Raw genomic sequence first — 25,131 nt, 5'->3', positions numbered from 1 at the left:
GGGTTCATGTCGGGCTCGTAGCTGAAAACTAGCTTTACTTTGTTGTCTGGGTCAAGTTTTAGACAGAGAGAGGATTTGAAAGGCTGCTCCAACAGAACTTATTGTTTCAGAGGAAAACACGAACACGGCGTACAGTCGAGTCTTAACAGTTTACTTACAGCTGGGCTCGTCAGGCTCTCTGTTTGGCTGCAGTGGTTATTATTATATTTACATGCTTCCAGCTCCCGTTTCTGCTCCGTGACAGCTCCTACTTTTCCTTTCTCTCCCTCCTCGCTCACAGACACATCACGGGTATGGCAGTCCATCCTCCCTGCAGCACGGACTACACTGCCCATCAGGCTGCATGCTTTAGGGCGATGCCTGTAACACTCTGCCTGTTGCCTTCATGTTAAATCATTTTAAAAATATTTCTTCACGTCATTGTGAGATGAGATTATTAGATTGAGACACGGGCATTTGAGCCTCTTAATGTTTTGTTTGGGTTTCCAACGGCGTGGAATTACCAAAAACAGAGAGGGCGTAGCCTAACATATGAAACAGGAAAAGACCGCCGTGTAATCCATTTATTTGAACAAAGTAACTGTATTCTGAATACCACCTTTTTAAACGGTAACTGTAACAGAATACAGTTACTCATTTTGTATTTTAAATATGTAACAGCGGTACATGTACTCTGTTAGTCCCCAACACTGCACGTGTGCTGTGAGGTACATCAATACACGCTGCGATTATATACTATGAATCTGTCCCTAAAAATGAATAGTGACGTGTTTCATCACAGTCCTGTGAGCAACTAATTTTGATTGGTTATAACATCCTTGTGATGTTTTAGGGCTTAACAGGCACTTGGTTTTAAAATGTGTCAAATATGATTAGCTCTGAGTGAGTGTGCGTTTATTTATGGAGTTATTCATTCTTTTAAACTTCACTGGAACAAGATGTCTGTGCCGGTTCTCAGTCATCCAGGTCATCGTAGTCTAAGGAGCTTGGAAAGAAAAGCGTCTACACTTCATCCTGCAGCATCTGGACTCCCCAGGAACCTACGCCAGGATCCTGTTTGTGGACTTCAGCTCTGCCTTCAACACCATCCTTCCAGACCATCTCCAAGGCAAGCTTTCCCAGATGAATGTGCCTGATCCCATCTGCCGGTGGATCACTGACTTCCTGACGGACAGGAAGCAGCATGTGAGGCTGGGAAAGAATGTCTCGGACTCCCGGACCATCAGCACCGGCTCCCCTCAGGGCTGTGTTCTTTCTCCTCTGCTCTTCTCCCTGTACACCAACTGCTGCACCTCCACCCACCAGTCTGTCAAGCTAATCAAGTTTGCAGATGACACCACCGTTATTGGACTCATCTCGGACGGGGATGAGTCTGCCTACAGGAGGGAGGTTGAACGTCTGGTGTCCTGGTGCAGCCACAACAACCTGGTGCTGAATGCCCAGAAGACAGTGGAGATTATTGTGGACTTCAGGAAGCACACAGCCCCACTCCCCCCCATCATCCTGACTGACACCCCCATCACCTCTGTGGACTCATTCCGCTTCCTGGGTACCACCATCACCCAGGACCTGAAGTGGGAGCCCACCATCACTTCCGTCATTAAGAAAGCCCAGCAGAGGATGTACTTCCTGAGGCAGCTGAAGAAATTCAACCTGCCAACACGGACGATGATGCAGTTCTACACTGCAATCATCGAGTCCATCCTCACCTCCTCCATCACCGTGTGGTACGCTGGAGCCACTATCAGGGACAAACAGAGACTGCAGCGTGTTGTGCGCTCTGCTGAGAAGGTGATTGGCTGCAGACTCCCATCTCTGCAGGACCTGTACACCTCCAGGACACTGCGGCGTGCAGCTCGGATCTCAGCTGACCCTTCTCACCCTGGACACAGTCTGTTTGACCTGCTCCCCTCAGGCAGGAGGCTCCGGTCCATTCGCACCAGAACCTCTCGCCATAAGAACAGTTTCTTCCCCTCTGCTGTTGGACACATGAACAATAACCGTATGACTGTTCCCACCACTAACACATGACCCTACGCTGTGTTCACTGCATCATTCCATGTTTGGCACTGATCACCACCTGCACTCATGTATATATCATGTATATATCTATCTACTTAGCACTTTTAATTCTTATTCTTATTTTTATATTTTTATGACAGTATGTTTGCACTGAAGCACCGCAGCAATTTCCTAATGTTGTAAACCTGCTCAACATCTGGCAATAAACCCTTTCTGATTCTGATTCTGATTCTGGATTTCTTTAAGTTGCTTGAAACATTGTAACAAGGCAGAGCAAGTAGATATTTTACAGAAGCAGAAATACCACAGTGCAGAAAATACCTACAAGTTGTTTGCTGGCACGTCTGCTGTCAGAAATAGCAAAGGTAAGTGGCTGTATAGTGTCTCTGGGCTCTGTTGCTATGACCACTTTTAGTCTGAGATTTAGTAGAATTGTAAAAAGCAGTTTCGTTACATGATAAATTTGCCCATTTTCCTCCCTGAAACTGTAGTCGCAAGCTTTTTGCTTCACTTATCAATACAAGAGAAACATTTCAGTGATATGTTGCTTAGATCTTGCAGTTCTGGCTCCTCAGCATTACCGTTTATAGATGAACGGCCTCATCTTATCAGTTTAGTTAAACTTCTTAGTGAGGATACAGCTGTGTCTGTGCACATGTGAGGAAAAGGGATACTGTACATACGCTGACCTCATTATCTAGCTATAGATCTAAGGAAAAGTGTAACATTTTTGGGAACACAGCCACTGACGAAGGGTGTAATTCATCCATTCGTCTATTGTGGATGTGAAAATAATGAATATTAAATAAACATGTAAAAAGTTAGCATTAATACAGCCATTTGGGAAATATTTTTTGCTTTTCGCTTCTTAAAAATTACAATTTGTGTCTAAAATACCTGAAGTTATGCAATACTCAACTTGTACTGTAATTATTTCTTTGTTTCCAGTAAAAACCTGACGTGTTACCACCTCATTCTAGTGTGCTTGATATGCTTTAAGTTTGTATAGGTAAATATAATTACACTGTCATTAAAAAAAAATCAATTTAATTAGAGAGCAATTAGGCCCTTAGTTGCTTGCCGAATTATAAAGTGTTACTGGAAGTGTACTTATTTCCATCCTCTTACCGAACTCTAATTTCCTTAAATAAACATTAGAACTTTGGTCCACAGACTAATAAATGTTAAGCTCTAAGAGAAATCCAGATCTGAGTACAAAACGATCTTTCTTTGACACACGTAATCAAACAGTTACAGACTCTGCTCACACTCATTAAACCTGAAACATTGTTTTACATACGTTTATTGTGAGCCCAGGGGCAAATACATTACCGTTTTGGTAAGAACTTCCATCAGTGTGTAATGAAGGGATCATCACGGGAGGCTGTTATTAGAGCCAGCGTGTCTGCCGTGGCTGCTGACTCGGAAATTCTTCCACTCGTACGTTCATGCTCTGTGGAGCCATGGATTAAATGTGGGTGGGGGGGGTTTGGTAAATATTTCATTCTTTTTGTTGCTATAACAGTTCATTTGGTGCTTTTAAATTAAACACTTCTTGATGTAAATGATAAAATCATCCATTATCCTGGCTGCTTGGCTCTGAAATGCAATTTCCTCAAGTCACTTAAATTCTCTCCAACAGCTGTGCCGCTGACCTTACAAGAGAGTCGGAGGGATCCTTTCAACTAGTGCAATTAAAAGAACAGCGGGATATAGATTTCCGTTGGCTCGATAAATGTGGTTAGGAGAATTATAATGTGTGTGACTAATGGTACGCTCGCAGTATTTAAGCTTGCTTCTCATTAATATGCTAAGCAGCCAGCACTAGCTTTGTCTTTAACACTGCTCCTCAGATCATTGTTCAATGCTGGGCTCAAATCTTACACCCTGCCCATCTTGCCGGACATACGCTTTGAGATTTCACATGGTTCAGATAACTTTTACAGATATCAGTGGAGATGGAGAAGTCTTTGGGGCTGCAGGCGTGCCGGTGAGTTTCCCTGTCACAAAGGTTGTAGAAGTGGTTTTGGAAGTGTGGGTCAGAGATTAGATGAAATCTAATAATCCCCCATATCATTCCTCAAAGCACGAAACAGCCGTGGTTAATGATGAATGGCTTATTGATCATAAAGAACATTTTTCATGCTCACAGGTGCTGAGCACCCAGACCAGCTCTGTCAAGACCCGACAACCTGCAGTATTTTTAGCCTTGTTGCCAGATTGGACCACTTTGTTATCCATCTGTCACAAGCAGTCTATCAGTTTGTTTTGTAGCTTGCCATTCAGAGCGCACCCCTGCTGAATGTAAGTGTCAAGATACAGCAGGCCCATAATCGATGCCCTTGCCTTCCTCAATGAATTTATGATGCCACGTGGGCCTTTGAAAACCTTCAGAAGTATCCTATTACCTCTGGGCCGCTAAGATGCCTGCATGTAATTACAAGCTGTGATCATAACCTACAAGCTCAGAGATAAAGAGCAAAAGGATGCACGGTTACTTTGCCTCGGGAACATGATATTCACTGTAGCCATGTTGATAGAGCTCATCAGAACCACTTGTTTCCATAGCAGGTTTTTAATGTGGAACTTTGTGTTACATCGACTCCTGATGTTTTACGGCTTTTAAAGAAGAAAGCTAATGAAAGAGTTTGACATTAGCGAACGCGAGTAAAATGATCTGCGAAGCCTTTGTTTTGTGTGTGCTGCTTATTGCTCATTAGCACATTGTCAGGAAACCGTTTCACCATCTCAACACAATGTTTTCATTTTTTAGATTTGTTTGCGTCATTTTTTTAATCATTTGAAAGATGATTAAAATCCTCAACGCACTGGACCTGACTGTTTTCTTAACGAGCTGCCTCGTTCATAGTATGTAATGTGTTACGATACCTAAATGAATAAAGTTAAAGAATAAATAATTAGTGACTTTGGTAATGGGATTGGTCAGAAGCCTGGATTTAAAGACTGCAGGAGAGTGGATTCTAAATAATGAAATGCATTTTACTGTATTTTTTCCAGCAGCTGACCTGTAAAGAGATAAGAGTGCATAGCCTCAGGATGGCTGATTTACAAACACTCATTCAGACGTTTTGTGCTTTGTGGTCGTAATGTTGTGGCTAATCACGTCAAAGCCCATCATCAGACTAAATCTGGGCTGTCTACAGTTGCTTGGCTTGAGTGGGTGTCACTGGCTTGTTTTCTATGAGCAAACCACTTACTGCTGGGGACACTGGGGTTTGCAGAAAGCCGGTCAAGAGTCTGCAGCAGGAGATGGCAGCTGCACCGTCAGCCGTTTTACCTCGCGCCGACGCATTTGAACAGACGACGCCAGGAGTATGAGAGTCATTTTTCATCTGATTTGAGAATTCCACACTCAGATCAGTGCGCACAGGCGTTACAGTGTCCACCTAGCCAGCAGAAACAAAACCTGTGAACCGTGTACCAGTTTACTCAGACAGCAGCAAGGTCAGAGGCACTCGACTCGCTCACAGTAGCTCACTCTGCAAATCCTTTTGTGCCAAAGTAGATGAGAGCAGGTGTTTTCCCATCTTTCCTCATGTGTTGCTTTGACGTGAACATTATTGGAAACATGGCTGTCACGGTGTGGCCACGCCCCGGAGGTTTGTGTTTTTTCTGCTCCTCTATCATGCTAAACATCCCTTTGAGTTCTAGGGAGAACGGTGGGTTCTGTGCAGTTCTGCTCAGGATTTCCTCATCATCTCGTGAGTATTTAAGTGCTGCGTCGATTAACTGCCATGGTGATAATCAGGCCACTTTTGTCTGCTACCTCTGTGTCCGCTTCTAGAGAAAGGACGTTACCCAAGACTTACCTGCCTGCCCACTCTCCACCTTCACACCATTCACCCTTCTGAAAGCCAGCCTGCCCTCCAAAGACTCCTGACTAGGGATGGGTATCGTTTAGGTTTTATCCGATACCGGTGCCAAACCGGTACTTTTGAAACGGTGCCGGTGCTTAAACGGTGCTTAAAGAATGGAGAACACAAAATTGGTCCAAAAACCTCTCATGTTCAGCTGTTTTTTTGTAAAAAGATAACAATGTTCGCCTTTTCTGCAGCTATGGGGCATATATGGTATCACTCTTGGCTGGAAGCAGTGCTTAAACAATGGAAAAAACACAAACTTTGTCCAAAAACCTCTCATGTTTAACTGTTTTCCCTTTTTCTTTGGTCATTTTAGCCTTTTTGGCCAGGGTGAAGGGAGTATCTGCCATCAAACAAGAAGACAGCCGCATGTAGCTATGATGATGTTTGCTAGTTCACCTTACATGCATTAATGTAATAACGTGGTTAGCCTACTCAACGTAAATTACACACGAACAACATTAAGCTACTCACGCAGAGAAGAACGGCTGCTGCTGCCATCATCATCCTCATCATTTCTGCTACACTGGCAGGGCTAGGGGCCAGGACTCTCCTCTTCGGGTTTTTGGGGGATGTTGCTAACTCCGGGTCCGATAACAGGCACCACACCCGCAGTAGATGTGCTCGGTGTGAGGTCTCGCAGCAAGCTATCAAATACGGCGCATTTCTCGGCTTTTAAAAAAACGCTATGCGTCGCCAGGTGTTTCATCGGATTTAGTGTTCCTCCTTTGACAGTATCACAGTATCAGCTTAAAGCACTTGTTGCGGTGCTGAGTTTGCATATTTTGCTGTGAAGTACAGCCAGACTTTTGACCGCTTCGCCTTGGGCATTTTTAATCTGTAGCTCTGCTCTAAAAGAACGTACGTACCTGGCCCCGCCTACTATCCTCGGAAACGTAAAATGATTGGCTAGAATCTAAAGTGTATCACAGCTCAGGAAAAAAAAGCACCGAAATAAAGCACCGAAATGTGCGCTGCTTTTCGGTCTGGTTACTACCGTTTATGTCAGAACCACCGGTACCCATCCCTACCCCTGGAGCCTCCGAGTACGGCAGCTAATGCAGTTCTCCACCTCTTTCCACAAAACGCATATCCACCCTGGCCTCAGCTAACGTCTCCTCTCGTCTCCCACGGAGCTCCCGGTTGTGTCGCTGCTGTCAAAACAAAGTCTCAGTTTTCAGATTTGTTCCTTATTGAGAGCTGGCTGTTTTTTAATAAAACTTTTAAAACTACCAACAGTGTTTTGAGTTTGCATTGACCAAAATTTGACAGTTAGGGCTCTTTAAAAGTGAAATCATCAGATCAGTAAGACTTCCTCTACTGACTGATTAATTTAATTTATTTATTTTGCAATGTGACATTTTCAGTCATTAAGGAGGAGGATTTCTGTTTCCATGCCTTTTTCAGAGATTCACTTATCACTTGGCAGTGCATCAGTCCTGAACAGCAACTTAAGAGTAGAAGAGTAGAGCTGTGTGTGCATGTGTTTGGTTTTTTAATGATTGGAACTCATGTTTACGTGTTGTTTAAATGATTAAACTGATACGTTGGGAGAGAGACTCGATATTTGAATTATAATTGTTCCATTTGCTTTGACCTGTATCCCATGCAAATCTAAATGTAACTTGAAAACAACTTGGTCCAATTATATCAGTCAAACGTCAGTTTAAAAATGTGTTTTTCAGATAAATATAAATTGCACTCCTCCCACCACACAACAACCTGACAGCATCCAGCGCCAGAACAAGCGGGAGTCGTAAATGCATCCCGTGTTGTCGTTTATCTCAATAAAAATGAAAGTGTGCTTTGAGAGCAGCTCATCTCAGCTGCAGCGTGCAGCAAAGCAGCCCTGTCAAGACAGAGATATTTTCTGCAGCTGGCATATGGACGAGATCGAGGCTGAGCCAGTACAGATGGAGCTTCTTGTTGCTCCCCATCAGCACGTACCGTCTGCGCAGTCTCGTGGGAATCTCAGTGAAGAGATTTGCTCGGCGTTTAATAAAACTTTCACTGGAACCAAACAAGTGTCACCCTTAATAATCCGCTTTTAATTGCGTGGATTTCGGTTTCCATGTTGTGAATGTGCATTAGTGTGATTGCAAAGACTTGGGGCATTTTAAATTGCCGGCGTTTTTGATTCCACAAAATGGAAAAGCAATGATCAGAATCCCTCTGAAACTTTGAATTTAAACATAATGTAATACCATATATGACTACAGTTGTTGCCTTTGCCAGCTGCTGCCATCCTTCTTTGTCATGATGTATGTGACCATGTTTTCCTCGGTAACACAACCTGTATACAGCAAGATAATATGTCACACGTCACAAAGCTCAAATCATCTCAGGCTAGTTTCTTGAACATACAGCGTCAACAAATCATGTCAGCATGGACCAATATCTCTGAGGACGTGTCTGCAGCTCCTGCGGGACTGAAGTGTATGTAACTCCAAGATTTAACATCAGAGTCATACTAATGCACAGTGATGGATATTTGATCTCGTGTTACGCTCTTCTGATCGACATCTTTACGTATTAATTTACGTTTTCTTTTTTGTTTTACATGGATTGTGTTTTTAAGGGCAAACCATATCATTTGGGCACCAGATCAAATCCTCAGAAGAGAAGTTTACTGGAAAGAGATCATCCTTCTGATCCCCATAATCTGTCTGGGAACAACGCCTCTCCATTATGAAAACAGAAAACAAGCATTACGAGTGTTATCCCCAGGGCTGCCTGCTACTCTGTGCTACATGTGATTTCACTCTTGTTGTGTAGATGTTTTGTTTTGTTAGCAGAGCTAACAGTTTCCATGTTTCTGCTACACTGTGTGTTTATGGGCACATAATGAAAGACATGCTGTAAAAACATAGTCACCCTGGAGGCTTGATTCTGATGACGCCAGCTTCCTCCGTAACGCTCTGCTGTGTTAGGTGGGTCAGTAAATTAATGACTCCTCTCCAGTGATGCAAGCCAAAGGACAGAGACGAGAATCAAACAGAGTCGTACTGTAGACGTCTCGCCCCTTTTCCCATCTTTTTCCCACCTCCCCTCACTCCTGGGAACCTCCCGCGCCCACCATGCAAGGACAAACATTACCCATGTTACTTTGTCTTTTACAATCCACTTCATTTAGAAGCTTACAAATCCTATTACGATGATCTTGTGCGCATCGCATAGTTACTGCAGGGGTAGAGGGAGGGATCTCTAATGCTAATACTAATGCGTCCTCTGCCCTGAGGGGAGATGGGCCACGGTAATTGGAAAACAACCCCCCCAGCCTGCGGGAAAATAAAAACTTTTATAAATAAAACCTTTCTTTATGAAAGGCTGTAACCTAATTCTTAACTGTTATTAGCTATTCACTGGAAATTAAACCGGTAAAAAAAATCAAATTAGATTTAAAAATTTTTTTTAATTAAGTCCCCACCTTCTTATCAGCCCGCCCCTCACTGAGCCCGGTTCTGATGGAGGTTTCTTCCTGTTAAAAATCAGTTTTTCCTTCCCACTGTCGCCAAATTGCAAAGTGTGCCAAATCAGAGTCATCTGATTGGTGGGGTGTTTACCTTACATACTTATTTAAAGCACTTTGTAAATAAAACTGGATTGTGCTGTTTCCACACTCTATGTGGTCTAGGGTTTGGGTGGGGGCGGCAGCCCCAAGGTTAACAAAAGGACAGGAAGTATTAGGTGACAGGTGTAAAGTGTAAAGTGTGCGTGTTAGTCCCCATAGGGAAATAGTTCCTCTGCATTTAACCCATTCACCCAGTGAAGCAGTGGGCAGCCGCATCGTGCAACCTTCAAAGGGAGCCTGTTCAGTGGATGTCAGTTGTAGCTGTGAGTAATGGGTTGGATTTGCTAGCGAGAGAAACTTTGACAAATCAAGAAAAGGTGTCGAATTGCTCTGGAGAAGCTTGTGGAAAAAATGAACACGTAGGTCATCGTTACAGCGTAAGCTCGAGAAACAAGAACAGACTGCTGAACGAGTGATCCACGTCCGAGGAATAATTTACACACGGCTCCGCACCAGAGCCAGGCTCCGGCTTTAATTTGAACCTTCATTATTTATGAATTTGACATCGTAATAGCAGAAATACTGCAACACATTCCCAACCTCACAGTCCCTCTGAAGACTCCATGACTTCATTATACTGGAATTGAAAACACATGCTTCTCTCAGGCCTCAGTTGTACTCGACAAGAGTAAAGCAGACTGAAATCAGTCTGTTTTATCTCAAGTGGCTCAACTTGATGTTGAACTTGTCGTCTCGTGAATTAGTTAGTGCTGAATGTTTCTGTAATTGAGCCGTAGATGTGCTTTTCAAATAACACCATTTCTGTGCTTTGTTTGCCGTGCTCACATCTGACAGCATCTTTAGTTTAAAAAGCTGTATGCTGTTGTTTTACTAGGTCAGCTATCATTTTCAATATTTGTACTTGTCATTCAAAGAACTTATTTGTGGTCCATGTTGCTGGAGATAAACATAGCAGCGTGTTTGCTTTGTGTTATTTTCTGTTTCCATCTGGTTTCATATCATTCCTTGCCCTCGTGTTTGGACGCTTCTTCTGGTGTGTATGCACAGATATAGAAAAGCCCAGCATCAGAGAGAAAAAGAAAGAATAACAGCTCAAGTGCATCGACTCATCTGGTGAAATAATGAATACACGTGTAAATGATTTCCTCTTCCAGCCGAACATGCAGCGAAAGGTCATCGTTGGCATTTCAAATGAGTGCGAGTTCACAGAGATGCCTCCAGAGCTGCACACATCAAAGCCGCACTTGTATTTTAAACTCGGCACGCGTTAAATAAATGCTGCACTTACCTTCTAAGACTTAAAAGAACCCGTGACAGCCAGCTATTATTTGTTCACTTCTTCAACAGCACCTTTTCACAGCAGTTAATGGTGTTACTAATTACACCACCAACCCGACTGTGAGCACGCTCGCGCTGTTCCAGGACACAGAAGTGCAAAAAGCTAAACAGACTCCTTCTGCACACCTTCGTTCTTCAGAGAGGTCGTAGTTATTGAAAATATACTCAAAATTCTGGAGAATGTTCTACTGATAGACGGATTATCAAATAGCGTTTTACCTTTTAGCAGCTTTGATCTTGACCAAGGCACATGCTGTACTCTGCTGTGTTGCATCCTGATAGCAACCAGTGTTTGATTTTAGTGCATTTAAATCCCCCCAAAACTGATTTTTGAATAAAATCTCAATAAAAACAACTGGCAATGATTTGCTGATGATTTAAACCCTGAATTTAAAATGATTTCATCATACAGGACAAAACAGTTTTTGGAAACTACGTGCTGATGTAGAATTTGATGGCAGCAATACAGAGTGCATGAGGGGCATGTTTACCACCGTCTCGTCTTCTTTTAACATCACTCTTAGCATTTGGAAACTGATTTCTGTGGTTTTAGAAAGCAAAACGTTTTTGCAGCTTGATTTTGAGTTTCAGCTGCTCACCAGTTCAGGACCTTTCTGGTTAGCAGCAGCTCTGGACTACAGACAGGCCATCAGGGTAGCTAAATAAGCACTGAGACTCTTTGATGGCATCATATACTACTCAAAAATCTCTAGATATCATTCAGCATTGATGGGACTGCCATGTGCATTAATACACCCCCGGACCATAACAGAAGCTGGAATTTGAACTGAAAGCTAAAAACCACTTGGTCCCTGTCCTGTTTAGGATGCAGCGTCTCCAAAATTAATTTCAAATTTTGATTGGTCACATTTTCCCTCTTTCCCCTGAAATGGGTTTGGACCCACTGAGGGTGACTGGGTCTTAAATTTGCCAACACAACCGTCCATCTGTTTTGAATGCACTGCTGTCTGAAGGTCCAAATATAGTTCAGTGTGAGCGTGTGGCCTTTGTCTGAACGCTGATGCTTTAAACAGTATTAACGTACTGTGTACTGCAGATAATGAAACTTTAGGTGGAGCAGTTTTGCTCATAAATTGTTGAATTGTTTGCCGATGACGTCTTTGACAGGATGCTAAAGCTCTCTGCACTTTTCCTCTTGACTTTTGTTTACGTCCTCCACCTTTAACCTCCTAGGACCTGGCGTCCACATATGTGGACATCACATTTTGGGTTATTTAGACCAAAATATTCAATTTTGCTCTACAAGGGCCTGATGTCCACTTACGAGAACATTATACTGCAACTGTTCTATCGAAATTTTAAATGAATATCCTCATATGTGGCTCTTATTTTTCCTAAAAACAAAAGTAAGGGGAAAAAAATCTGGTAATTCTTTGTTTGTACATTCATCAGGCCCCAATCAGCCCAAAACTCAAAGAGAAATTAAAAATGCTGCTGTGGAAGAGATCGGGTCTTAGGAGGTTAATGTTAGCTCTGACTTTCACAAAAGAAACTCTGCTGGACCTGAAGACAAAATGATCGTTTCATCTTCAAAATATACAAATAAATTCAATTTCCCATTTCAAACATTTGTTTGTTTTTTCTTTGCTCGTTTCAGAGGGTTTAAATTGTTTCCATTCACATTTTGTAAAACAACTTTTTTTGAAATAATCAGTAAATTATTTAAAATTGACGTCCTTTCCACATTTCTGTGACAGCGAATGCGAGTCTTATCCAAAGCCCAAACAGTCAACAATGATTGATTGTGTGAGCCGACTGAGGAACCACGAGCTAAGAGGATTTTGACAGGCCCCATATATTAAATCCAGAGAGGCTTTTCAGTCCACGCTGTCATCATTACAGGTACAAGCCTCACTCATACTGATCTGTATAATCAATCATACTAATTCACTTTCCTGCTTTAAAAAGTAATTTTCCCATTGAAACATATTCACACATTAGCCTGTGGATGCTTTAAATGCTTCTTCTTCTTTTTTTAATGTGACAGTAGAGACACATTGAAGCTATTCATAATTTAGGTCAGCTTTTAAACAGCAGGTCATGTGCCACAATTTAGCAGCGAGCATGTCAGATGCCTGTCATGTATTGCTTGCACTTTAAGGTCATTAAGCACTTGTAAGGCCTTCGGGGACAAGTCATTAGTGATGAATATTATACCTCCCACACGCAGTGTGTTAGAGACATTGTAGTCCCCACTATACCTTTGATGAATAGCATCAACAAATCCTGTTTGCCAAGTGAACACAACAACACAGAACAAAGAAGCAATAGTGCAACTACACAGATAGAGTGGGGTGAGAACTATTTAAAGTAATAAAGGCTATTATAGGGTTTGCTAGCACAGCTGGAGGAGGAAAAGGAATCTCTTTGTTGCTATGAGTGCTCAGGAAATCAAGCTGTATTGCACCCATACTGTCACTACATCCCAGCTGAGCCTTTTCCCTGACAAGACAAAATAAAAAGGATGAAGATGCACAAATGGGATAAAGGTAAAAGCTGGAAATGAGGAGTGTGTGATAATATGCACGATTCTATTTTGTTAATCCGATTCCTTAATTACTACCATCTGCTGTCTGAAGAGGAAAACAGGAAGTTTTGCATTCTGACTTGGTAATTAAAGATAAATACGCAGAAATGCATTTTCAGGTGGAATAATAGTTGATCTGCGATCGACCTATCCCCTCAGCTTCATCCTGTTACAGACTTCTCAGGCTTGTGTGGTGTGTGGAAAATACCTGTGCTATAAAACAGTCGTTATAAAAGCCTGATTGTGTTGGCTTATTGGATTTTGAGTCTATTTTATAACTTTTGTCATTTAGTTCTTGAGTTTATTTTCTTCTAGCGTTTCCATTTTCCTGTGTAAAAAAGCCCGATGATTCAATCCAATCACAAAACAATAATAATGCATACTTCATTCATCCCCGTGGGGAAATTACTCTCTCTACATTTGACCCATTCAGTCAGTGAAGCAGTGGGCAGCCACTAAGCAGGCGCACCGGGGAGCAGCGGGTAGGGATGGTACCTTGCTCAGGGGAACCTCAGGGTAGTCGTTCAGTGGATTCGAACCCCCGACCTTCCGATCATGGGGCAACCACTCCACCCTCTGAGCTACCCCTGGCTCAGGAAGACATTATTATAGCAAGCTGGAGACACTACAGCTGGAAAGAATGATCCCTGACTCTTTCGTTGTGCGGAGAGTGGTGAAGGCAGCGGTCAGCGGTCCGAACCAGTTATCCAGATGACTACTTCATACATTTACCGAAAATATTTCCACTTTATCAGCCTTCAGATCCCTGGATCCAGTTTGTTGTGTGGCAGTGAACGAAGCTGTGGAGGCACAGAAAGTTTGGGCAAAGGTGTAATTAAAGCTAATTATGGCACGGCAGAGGAGAGGGGAGAGGAGCACATTTATCTTCCCCACAAATGAGCAGAGGCTGGGAGAGCTGAATTAGCTGCCTCGCTGTTGCCTCTCCCCTGCCACACCACTCCTCACAAGGACACTCCTCCTGGAAGACGAGGTGGGGTCAAGTGCATGTGTATCCCCCAGCATTATTCTTACAGGCAGATGGGGTCCCTTGGCCACTGGGCGCTGGGAATTGAAGCACTTTAAGCAAGCTCTGAGCCAAGCCACTCAGCCTCTGCATCATTAGACTGAGCTAAAAATACATATCCCACCCATGGTTGGGTGCAGAGGACCAGTTCACTGACTTTCCCCAATTCCTGTTTGTGAGAGGCGTGACATCCTCCCCCTCTTTTCTTTGTTTTTGTTAGACATGAGTTTCATGAGGTTTTGACACTACACCCAATAAAGCTGCTATTAAATTGAATTATTGTTGAATATAGTACAAATTCACACTGTTGTAGTTACACTGTTATTAATGCTCACCCCACGGTATTAATAGACCTTAAAATCAATGCATGTTGTGGTATTGCTGCAGTGACATGTGCTACGAGGCATTCAGTCGATCCACATTTATGGAACATAAAGCTGCAAATATTAAAGTTTAAAAAAAAATGTATTATTTGATTAATTATCTCCAATAAAACATACATTACTACTTAAATACTGATTTTCAGTTGGCAGACAGTGAAAACATCTACAGCCACGTTTCTGCATCTAAATATAAATATAATTGTGCTCCTAGGTTATGTTGGTGAGGGTATTATTCACCTGGTATGTCTCCGTGCAAGCAAAAGACTTTAAAAGAGCAAAGCATGTTCCAGCAGCCATTGTAAATCTCAGCCTGATGCTTGACTGCTTTTCATGAATGACACTGAACAACCTGAGTGAAGTGACCTGAACTGAATAGATTTATTCCTGCCAAATGATGCACAACTTGGATGTTGAATAACTCCATGTTTTCTTTCTTTATTACAATATAAATGCAAAACACGACACCAACATAATGAATAAGCTTCAGAACCTTTACTAAAGCGCACGTATAGCTTTGACAGCTTATTGGGGCAACGCCGTGAGCGCTGGAGACTCGGGACACACATAATCTCGTGGCCCCACACATGCAAGTAATTGTCTGATTGCAAAGGCTGGGGTGACTAACAACTCAGTGCTGAGAAGCAGCTTTCCAGGGTAAATATTGTCTTTAAATGTCGAAAATATGCTGTGCTTATTTAGTCTTTTATTATTCATTGCCGCTGCTGTAAGGTCAGACACCACCTGCAGTGCTGGTTGGGTGGAGTTAGTTGGCCACAGGTGTCCTTGAAGCAAGAGTTCATACTTTATGAGAACATTGTAGCTAACGTATCTGTCCTGAAGGAGGGGGATAAATAATGAATTATTTAAAATTAGTAAATTTGGATAAAATAAAGATACAGTTGCTAAACTAATAGTAAGAAATTGAGTTGCTGCTTCTCTTCTCCATAAAATCAATTGTGTGGCTTTGTCTTTAGCTTGGTGGGCGTTAACGATCACAGGCTGCTGTTCAATTTAGTATTTAAGCAATTATACTAATGAATGCATATTTTACCATTTAATGATAAAGCCGAGGTTCATGAAGTAATGACCGGACACTTTCTTCTAGTAGTCATCACCACTTCCTACTTGAACCGTTCACCTGACTCCCATTCGCAATTATTTTGTCACGCATGTACGATAAAAACATTAAAAATGCGCCGGTTGCAAATCATAATTAAGTTCGGAAATAACAAGACTGTACAAAGTGGCTCCAGCACATTTGACTTGCAGCTAAGTTAGTAGCCGTACTGTATCTTTACCGTTACTCGCAGAAAAAACGTCCACGGACAGCACTATTTGCGCCGAGGAGGAAGCGTGCAGCCTGTAAAGCGGCACTGCGGCATCGCCGTATCACTGCGCCCCGGTCTCCCTTCTCCGGGATCCTGAAGCTCGGATCTGGGGAGAGGAGGAGGAGATACCCTATGGTTTTCCTTCGCGGGATTTATTTTGCCAGCTCCAAACCTTCTTGTGCTTTATCTTTATTTTTTCTTTAGTGACTGAAGGCCTTCAACTTGTCCGGACGGTCCCTCCCCACTCGCAAGGGTTTGCAATTCTTGGTTTTGCATGACGTGTCTTGGAGCAAAAGGGAAAAAAGAAGAGAGAGAGAGAGAGAGAGAGAGAGAGAGAGGCTTGCTTTTGTTGTGTGTCTTATAGTAGAAAATGAAGCTTGGAGAGCCGGAGCAGGAGGCAGTGCCAGTCCGCTGCTGCTGCTGTGGGCTGGACTGGATTACAGAGCCTGAGATCTTTACTGACAGCACAGGCAGACAAAAAGGGACTGTGAGCTGAGACAAGAGAAAGAGTCTTTGCTGAACTGGAAAAGCCAGGGCGAGTGCTAGGACACAGTTTGTGTGTGTGTGTGTTTAAATAAGCGATATTTTGGGAGCTATTTGCACAGTGTCTGTGTGCCATTAGATGAGTATTGGCATGGGGCATCAGGTTAAAGGCACAGGTACTTAAAAAAGGCTTAGAGGCATTATCACGGTAAAGGTGCATTTGCCTTCTTGGGGGTGTTGTTAGAAGACTGAACATGTACTGTGAAATGAATAGCTGTAAATGGTTGATGCACACTTAATTGTTGGCATGCAGGCTTGTTAGTGCCTTTGTTGTGTATGCCTTTGATCAAGCCCCCCAAAATGGTTGTGACTGTGCATGCTTAAAACATTTGTCACTTTGCAGGGTCGAGCAGAGCATACATGCTGCAGAATCCAGATGAGCTCACTACATGACAGCCCGTGTCCAAGGAGACACTGTAAAGTTGAAGATGGTGGTTGACTGTGACAGATTGGTTTTTGGTTTGGGTGGTGATGCAGAAAAGGGTTCATTCCTCTGTGCTTGAAACGTCCACCTGGATTCTGGAGGCTTAGTAAAAGCCTGCAGTTAGTTCGGTCTGAAGCAGTTTTCTTCAACATACGAATACCATTTCTGTGATGTAATGGATGGGAATTATTATTCTGGACACACTGAGAAGCCGTATGTGTTTTGGACTACGATGCCAGAGTGACTTTCTGTGGCTTTAGGCCTCGTCTGCTGGGCTGCTCCTGAGAATGATGTAGAATAGCACTGCAAGCTGTTGAATGTTGCATCCTAATATTATAAAGCAGCCAGATGCCTTCAGTGTCAGTGAAGGCAGGCTCTGCTAAGCTCTGCAGCCAAACACAGGATAACCTTAATAAAGGGTCGTGGCATCTGTTTAGAGTGTGTAAAACCTCAAACGCGTGTCTCTGTTCAATTAGACCTACTTTTAATTTGTGAAAGGGAGAAGTGTAGTCATGTCTGTGTGCCAAGGTGATGTTTTGAAAGAAATGAATGGTGAACTGAAACAGGTTGTCAGGGGGAATCTGTTAATTTCAGCAATTCATTTATGGATGTCTACAAGTCAAAGCTATATTATTCAAGCGCTCCCAAGTATTGACTCGTCTAATTTGTCTTTTATGTCTGTTTATGCTGCAACTTTATTATTAGTGATGTTGCACAGTGAAAGTGAATGAAATGTCATTTCTGATGCATGTGAGTGTGTGCCAAAATGTTGATCATTTGCATTAAAACTAATGTAGTGGGCAGACAAATAGAGTATATTGTTCACCTTGTCAGTTTAATTATTGTAGTAGGAAGAAAGTGCTGCATAGTGCGGAAGCGCTGTCACAGAGTTTACATTTGTAGCTGTCACCAGGCCAGAAATAATCCCAGGAAACTTAAGCCATCGTGTAGCAAAATAACACTGGTATTATATAATTTACACAAGGAGCTCAATCATTTAAAAACACAGTTTATGTTAGAAAACTTGGCAAAAGCTTTTGCGACACCAGTAAAAGAGCACTTACAACACATAATCATCTCATCTCGGGGCTTAATGACCTGGCAGTGTAAAAAGCACAGTATACTCAGCAGATGCAACTAATAAAACATTCATCTTGCACTATGCACCAAGCCAAGAATCTTCTGTTGTAGCATGCAGCACCTATCGGAAAATGGCTCATTAGCTCCAATGCACTGTTGAACTTGCTGAGTGAACATGTTGCAAATGCATGCACTCTCTCTCTCTCTGTCCATCTTTATTTTGCAGGAGCGTGAGTTTGCTGACCTTGGGTAAGAGCAGTTCCTGGAGAAGAAAGATGTGGCGGCACCTGCTCATCTCATCACGGCGGGGCACGTTTACTGAGCAGACATTTGCTTTAACTTGAAAAGTCCTTCCCCTGGCAAAATCGACAGCTTGGCGATAACGTGTTTAATAGATCATTTTACACCTCCGCTGTAGGATTTGATGGACTGCCTTTGGGGATCTTTTCGTGAAGCCTAGCTGGGTTCACTGAGTCAGTGCGCTTTTGAGTTTCCCATAAAAGGCTTCATCTGTTGGATATTATGATTACCTTGGATCTATCCCACTGATAACATTCTCTTGGATATTGTGGAGATTCTCCTCAAGGGGGTCTTTGCCCAAGTGGAGGTTTAGCAGTGCCGCGTTGGGCGCTCGAAGGCTTTGATTCCCGGTTAACAGGAGGGTTTATTTGGATGCTTCCAATGAAGGACATGGATGGCCCTCGATCTAGTGGTCTCCGGAAGAAGAGGAAGTCGAGGTCCGAGAGGGATCGGGAGAGGAGATCAAATGGGATACAGAACAACCACGTGAAGGGCTCCGTGTTTCGCTTCTCCTCTGACTCAGAGCGGGAGGGTGACAGGGAGCCCTCGTCGTCCCGACCTCGACCTCCACGAAGAAAGCGGAAGGAGTCTACTTCTGCCGAAGAGGACATCATTGACGGCTTTTCCATCACAGGGTTCGTGACCCTCGAGGCCCTGGAGGTGAGTTCTTTACCACGGAGTGGGAGGGGACTTGTTTGCACTTACACATTAAACTCGAGCTGCCAGACGGTGTGTTCTGCTGAATGGATCGGTCAGGTACTTTTGTTTTTAGCTCCTACCTGTGTGTTTGGCTGTGGTGTGAGCTGGTGTTCAGCAGATGCAGGCTGATGTTGTCTGGATGAGTTTTCTTGCAAAGCCTCACACCAGATGAAGTATGTTGAGCTATGGTTGTAGAAGCTGTTGTGCCTTTGTGCGCTTTGGCACGAGAGAGCAATTTGATCCATGTTACAACAGTTTATTCACTGGTGGTAATTTATTATGTGCTGGCTATCCATTTTCCTTGGCTGACCTCCAGTGATATAGTTCTACATTATGACTTGCATGAGCAAGCATTTTATATAGAGCCTAACTGCCACATTCTTCTGTAGTGGCAAGTTACACAATTGTGTGACAAACCTCAGCAGTTGTGGAAATATTCTGCCCTAGGTGTTGCTATTTGTCCATGTCAGTTTTTAGCTATCGTGGAGTCTATTTTTAAGTGGCATCTGTTTTTGCCTATGGATATTGCACAATGTCGTGACTGTAGAATAAGGACAGCGATTGACAGGAAGAAGAGTCATGAGGAAACAAACGGCAACAGGAAGTACAGACGTGTCTACATATTCGACCCAAAGACATTTGAGCAGATAGGGTTGCTACATTAACGGGTGGTTATTCTACATGCAGCTTTACTGATCTACATTATTAACTTCATTATCTGTCCTCCCAAGGTTCGATGGTATAAGTTTGACACTAAGGTATCCAGTGCGGTGCTAATCTCTCGTTCACTAGTTTGGCCCATATCAAGGATATAAAGAGTCGCACTTGTCCACATTGTATCCTTTTGTTAGACAGAGCCACACTTTTCGCAGTTCAAGAGTTGCTTACGGGCATGTTTTTATTCCTCTTTATTCAGAGTGACTCCATTGAACAGTCGTGGGCTCTTGTGCTTCTCTGTGCGTCCTTTCTTTCTCCTCGCTCTGCCTGACCTTCTTTCAGTTGTTCTTTCCGTTGATGTTTTCTGGATCAGTCTGCTAAAGAATTGCTGTTCAGTTTGAGTGTCTGGTTAAAATTACAACAACCCAGCGTATGTGCATAACAGAAGGCAAACGGAGACCTTGAGAGAACTTCGGTGCAGTCACAGAGCGAATTGGACAATAGCATGTGCCCCCCCCCCCAAAAAAAAACAAATGACTTCAGTGCATGAATGGACTACAGCTTCATATTAAGGGTGTCTTGATTGTTCAGTTTTAGTAAACTTTTGTCTTTGTCAGTAGTAAGCTCTACACTGTCTGCTGCTGTAGCCATGGCCCAGGTCCCTGAACACCCCCCAAACTGAGAGTTTACTAATACACCAAAAATCTACTAATAGGTTTAATTGGTGCCATTGTTGCAAAGCAAATAATGCCATTATATGTAAACGTTAGCTTTATTGTCCCTGTGTGGATAACTCGTCCCATACCCTTTGTCGTTGAGACGCCGTTCTTGGACCAGGTTGATGGTGGAGTGCTGTTTTATTTGTAGCATACACATTTTGTTGTGTTACATATATACACACAAACACGGTGCATTTTTGTGCACTATGTGGGAAAAAATGGAGATGGTGAGCTGGTCCTGATGTTTTTAAATAAGAAATGGAAGAAACTCAAATTATTGGTTCATCGAATGTTCAAGAGCGAGAATTTCATGGTTTGACCAGGAGTTGAAGTTGTGTCGCCACCACTTTAGTCCAGGGGGGGCAGTTTGAGCTCTATTAGCAGAGTTGGAGGCACAGAAATCATTTCAGGGACGGCTGAGCCAGAGCAGCGTCTAGCTGTGTGTCTGAGGTAGAATAGGATTATTTTACTGTTTGTATGTTCAGTACCAGAGTGCATTTTGAACTGCAGCACACTTGTTGCCAAACGCAGTAATCTGATTGGTCAGATGTGTTTGTTCAGAACTAAGAAATCTGATTAAACAGGAAAAAAAAAAAAACTGAGCATGGTTTGAAAAAATAAATGTTGTAAATTTGTCTGTGTGAGTTGCTGCATTTAAAATAGATTCGTCTGCAAATGATTTTTAATGCACAGAAAAATCACACGCATGTTACACATCTGTTACACATCTGTTACACATCTGTTACACGCGTTTGATCTGTAACTGCTCCTTAAACATCTTTAATAATTTGAACAAGATCTTAAAAATCTTTTTATTTTTTTCAGCAAAAATAAAAAAATAAAATAAAAGCATAATTTCATTAACAGGAAGTTAATCTGTTTATATAATCTGTGGCTGATTTTTAAAATAAAAGCCCGAAATAACTACCGGAGTAGACCAGAACGCTTTAAAATCATCACATCATGTAATTACTTGCTGGATGTTATCAGTGCTGCTTTAATGCTGTTAAGTTATACAATAAAAAAAAAATTGAGTTAATTTTCGATGCTCATAGATATCTCAGATTTTCAAAACAAACTTGTATAATTGAGGATTTTTATCTTCAAGTCTTCAAGTTGTCACATTTTCAAATTTAAATTTGGTTCTTAATTAGTCAAACTAAATAGCTAATAATAAAAATTCCCCTTTTCCCTCAGTGTTTTCTGCCAACCTGCAGTTTACTGAAGGTTTCGTTGTACTTTAACGTTTGATTATAACAGATTTATTATCCGCAGCCTCGTCCTGCTGCCTTACGAGAGCCGTTTGCGTAGTTTGTTCATTTATCAGTCTGTTACTGAATTTTAAACAGAATAATGAATGAAAATATTTAAGTGTCATTAAATTAATATTGAGTCACAGCGATCTAGAAAAATCTTGTCCGAGTGGTTTACTCAGTAATAAATATGCTCTTCAAGTAAAAGTAGCAGGAAAAACTAATTATACTTGGTTTGTGTGCCAATTCTCTCTCTCTCTGTCACACACACACACACACACACACACACACACTTGCTTAATTCAGCATCATCTAGCAGACAGAATAGATGGCACTATTGAAGTGTGCTATGATACTATAATACTTCCACTTCTTGGAGAGCATTAAGTGCAGAGCTTTGTTGAAATGAGCCTGAGATGTAATAATTCAGATGCTGTGAAGTGGGAGAGGTTTATCTTTCTCCTCGGCACTGACTGGATGTAATAACATTTCTTTCACCCTTTGTCCGAGTGTGTTCAGTTCAAAATGTTTGCACGTGTGTTTCATCGGTCTGCTAATTTGTCCCCAACTCATCAGGTAATTTTTAGATCTCTAAAATGTTTTTTTGTTTTTTTTTAATTCAAAAAATGCTAATCTCAGGTTAAAGAATGAATGTAGCGAATATATTAATGAACTGATTGATTAATTGAACACCTCAGGCTGACTGGAGCTGAAGTTTAGTGATTCAGATGTTGAGATGTTCTGAAACAAGATTTCACTCTATTTTCTGCGTCTTGATTCCCCATCACGCACGCGCACACACACTCACACACACACACACTGACACTGACACTCACACACACACACACTGACACTCACACACACACACACACACACACACAGATGCTGACTTTAAATTGTGACTGAGAGGAATGAAGGAGGTTTTGATGGACTCGGGTTTGTAAGTCTTCCAGGAGAAACTGTGCAGCGTGTTTCGTTTCGAATGATTGCCATTTCCTGAGGAATGCTTTGATGTGATAAATGCTGCTGGTGAGACTCCTTACAGCTTCTCGCATATGGATAAGACTACTTAGGAAGGATTTTCATGGCAGTAGACGTGGTTTTCATTTTCATATGAATAATTAGGCAACATTTCAATCTTAGTGAGAATCTCTGATTTCTCCGTCTCTGTGTTACTTTATCCCCCTTTATTTTTTATTATTGTTTTTTATTAATTTCACAAAAGTGACCCCAGTTCGCTTTGTTTGGATCACATAATATTTCGAGCACACGTATATCACAGTCTGGGTAAAGTTAAATTCTGATGAGGTCAGAGCCCTGGAGGTAGACGCCAGTGCGCTCCATCTGTCACCGCGGTGCTGGAGACACACACTGCTCCCAGGCCTGCTTTCAGTGTGCATGCTGATAGCCTAGCTTTAGGAGCTAAGGCTTCATTGATGAGGCTCCTGAGACCTTCAGCTACCAAGTAGCTTTTGGTAGCTGTTGTACAGTATGTGGTTGTCACAGTTCCTTTGTTGTTTGTCGGTGCTCTTCAGTTCGTGTTCGTTGGTACTGTTGTTAAAGGAAGTAGCTGCTGCTTGAAAAAACCTCCCAGCCTTCACCTGCATCAGCTCGTAATGTAACAGGAATGGAGGATGGGCGATATGACCTCAAAATAATATCATCATATTTCTATAAAACTTGTGATCATATTTCTGATGATATAAGGAAACGATCCAGTGAGTTACTGTCACTGATGACAGACGACATAATTCAATGTGTGAATCTATTAGCACGAGGTGCTAGCAGCACTATAATGCAATAGCAGAGACACAGCATGCGTCAAGTCTAAGCCCAAATGTAACTTTGGTATTTTTCCTGAAAATTGTCAGTAAAAGTATAACGAGACTGCTCAACACTGTAGTTTAACAGTAAGTAAAGTTCCTGAACCTTGTAACTGTTCAGGAGTTGTTACATAAAAACATTAAAATGAAATGTATTTTTTGCATGGGGTGTATCTTGCATTAAGCTTTTTAACCAGCTGCTCAAAGCCCTGTAGTTTTACCATTGAACCACATCAGTAATTTCCATCCACCGTCAGCTCTTCCTGTCTTATGGAGTACAGCTCGCCGTTCTCGGTGGAGCCATTTGTGAACATTTGGGTCACGCGTCACCAGCTGCAAATATCTCTTCCTTCGTAGTCTGGATGGACAGTGAAAGTTTGTTGTTTCCACCTTTCATGGAAAGTTTTCCTGCATATTTTGCAAGACTGCAAAATATGCAAGGAAAGCAAGGAACGCACAGGCTGTTACACGTGGGTGTGCGTTCCTTATTGTCGTGTGCATCAAGCAGTGTAAATTCATGGGAATGACACTTTTACATCATTTACACTGATATTATTGCACATGCACTGCTGCAACAGTAGTTTGTGCACATGTAGGATGTAAGGAATACTTGTGCAGTACTCGTACATGTTCATTACTGTGCAAACCTGCTGGTTTAAGGGATGTAGAAAACATCGTGGTCACAATCTCGTAAATGGTTTGTGCAAAAAAAAAATGAATTGAAAATGTGAACACAAAACAAGGCTACACATTTACTATTAGCAGTTCTTTATGAGCAGAAGGCTGTTTGTAGTCAAGCGTTAGCCCGAAGGCATGGTGATATTGCTTTATCGAGTGTAGAAACACTATGTGCTTTCTGCCCTCTGCGTGCAATCGTAGTTCATGGATAGCAGATCTAATGCAGTGATACGAAGCAGCTATTCAGTTATTATGACTGTTAGTGTAATAATGTAGAGCTAAGGCACTTCCAAAGCATGCTACAGTATCCAGTGTGACACTGACCATTTGCAACGGTTGTTTCCTTGTAATGTGTGTTTTTTCGGTCTCATACAGCACAAACACAACCTGCTACAAGGACAGAGAAGCGCTTCCTCGTTGCACTGAGATCAAAGTACGTAGCAGAAGCTGTCTGAAGGATTTGGTTCAGAGGCCGATTTCTATTGAGAGAAGCCTGAGCAGCAACTTATTATAGCATTTGAAGAAATGACTAAATTATTGAGTGCCTTGTCCTCCACAAACCTTTGCTGTCTTGCACCCATTTCAGTTGAAAGGGGTCCGTAACCTCGGCGTGCCCCCGCTGACCAGAACCGATTTAAAAACGTTGCCTTAGTTAAACCGTTGCTCTGTTCTTTCCCCATAATTACTGCTCTGTGATGTCTTTATGTTTGCATTACATTTCAATTCAATTCAATCTTTATTGGCAGACTTCATGTCCATAAAAAACAAGACAGAAACCCCCCCCAACACAAGGTATAAACCTTGTGTTGGGGTGTGTGTGTGTGTGTGTGTGTGTGTGTGTGTGTGTGTGTGTGTGTGTGTGTGTGTGTGTGTGTGTGTGTGTGTGTGTGTGTGTGTGT

General features: G+C 42.3%; 1 protein-coding gene across 4 annotated transcripts in view; it reads left to right on the top strand.

The window, feature by feature from the left end:
* Positions 1 to 16,094: 16,094 nt before the first annotated feature.
* The window catches only part of auts2a (activator of transcription and developmental regulator AUTS2 a), a 345,887-nt gene continuing 336,850 nt past the window's right edge, over positions 16,095 to 25,131 (top strand). For 2 of the 4 annotated variants that reach the window (XM_042218837.1, XM_014335014.2), the window contains exons 1-2: positions 16,095 to 16,309; positions 18,330 to 19,063. In XM_042218837.1, coding sequence (XP_042074771.1) covers positions 18,776 to 19,063 — 288 coding nt within the window. In that variant the 5' untranslated portion in view covers positions 16,095 to 16,309; positions 18,330 to 18,775. The remainder of the gene's footprint in view (positions 16,310 to 18,329; positions 19,064 to 25,131) is intronic. The other 2 variants (XM_014335012.2, XM_014335010.2) reach the window with 1 other exon arrangement.

Source organism: Haplochromis burtoni, unplaced genomic scaffold, assembly GCF_018398535.1.
Source record: "Haplochromis burtoni strain Fernald_Lab_line unplaced genomic scaffold, NCSU_Asbu1 Contig_24, whole genome shotgun sequence".
In the NCBI taxonomy this organism is placed as follows: Eukaryota; Metazoa; Chordata; class Actinopteri; order Cichliformes; family Cichlidae; genus Haplochromis; species Haplochromis burtoni.
Note: the sequence above shows the minus strand (reverse complement) of the source record. Positions and strands in the feature narration are given on the sequence as shown.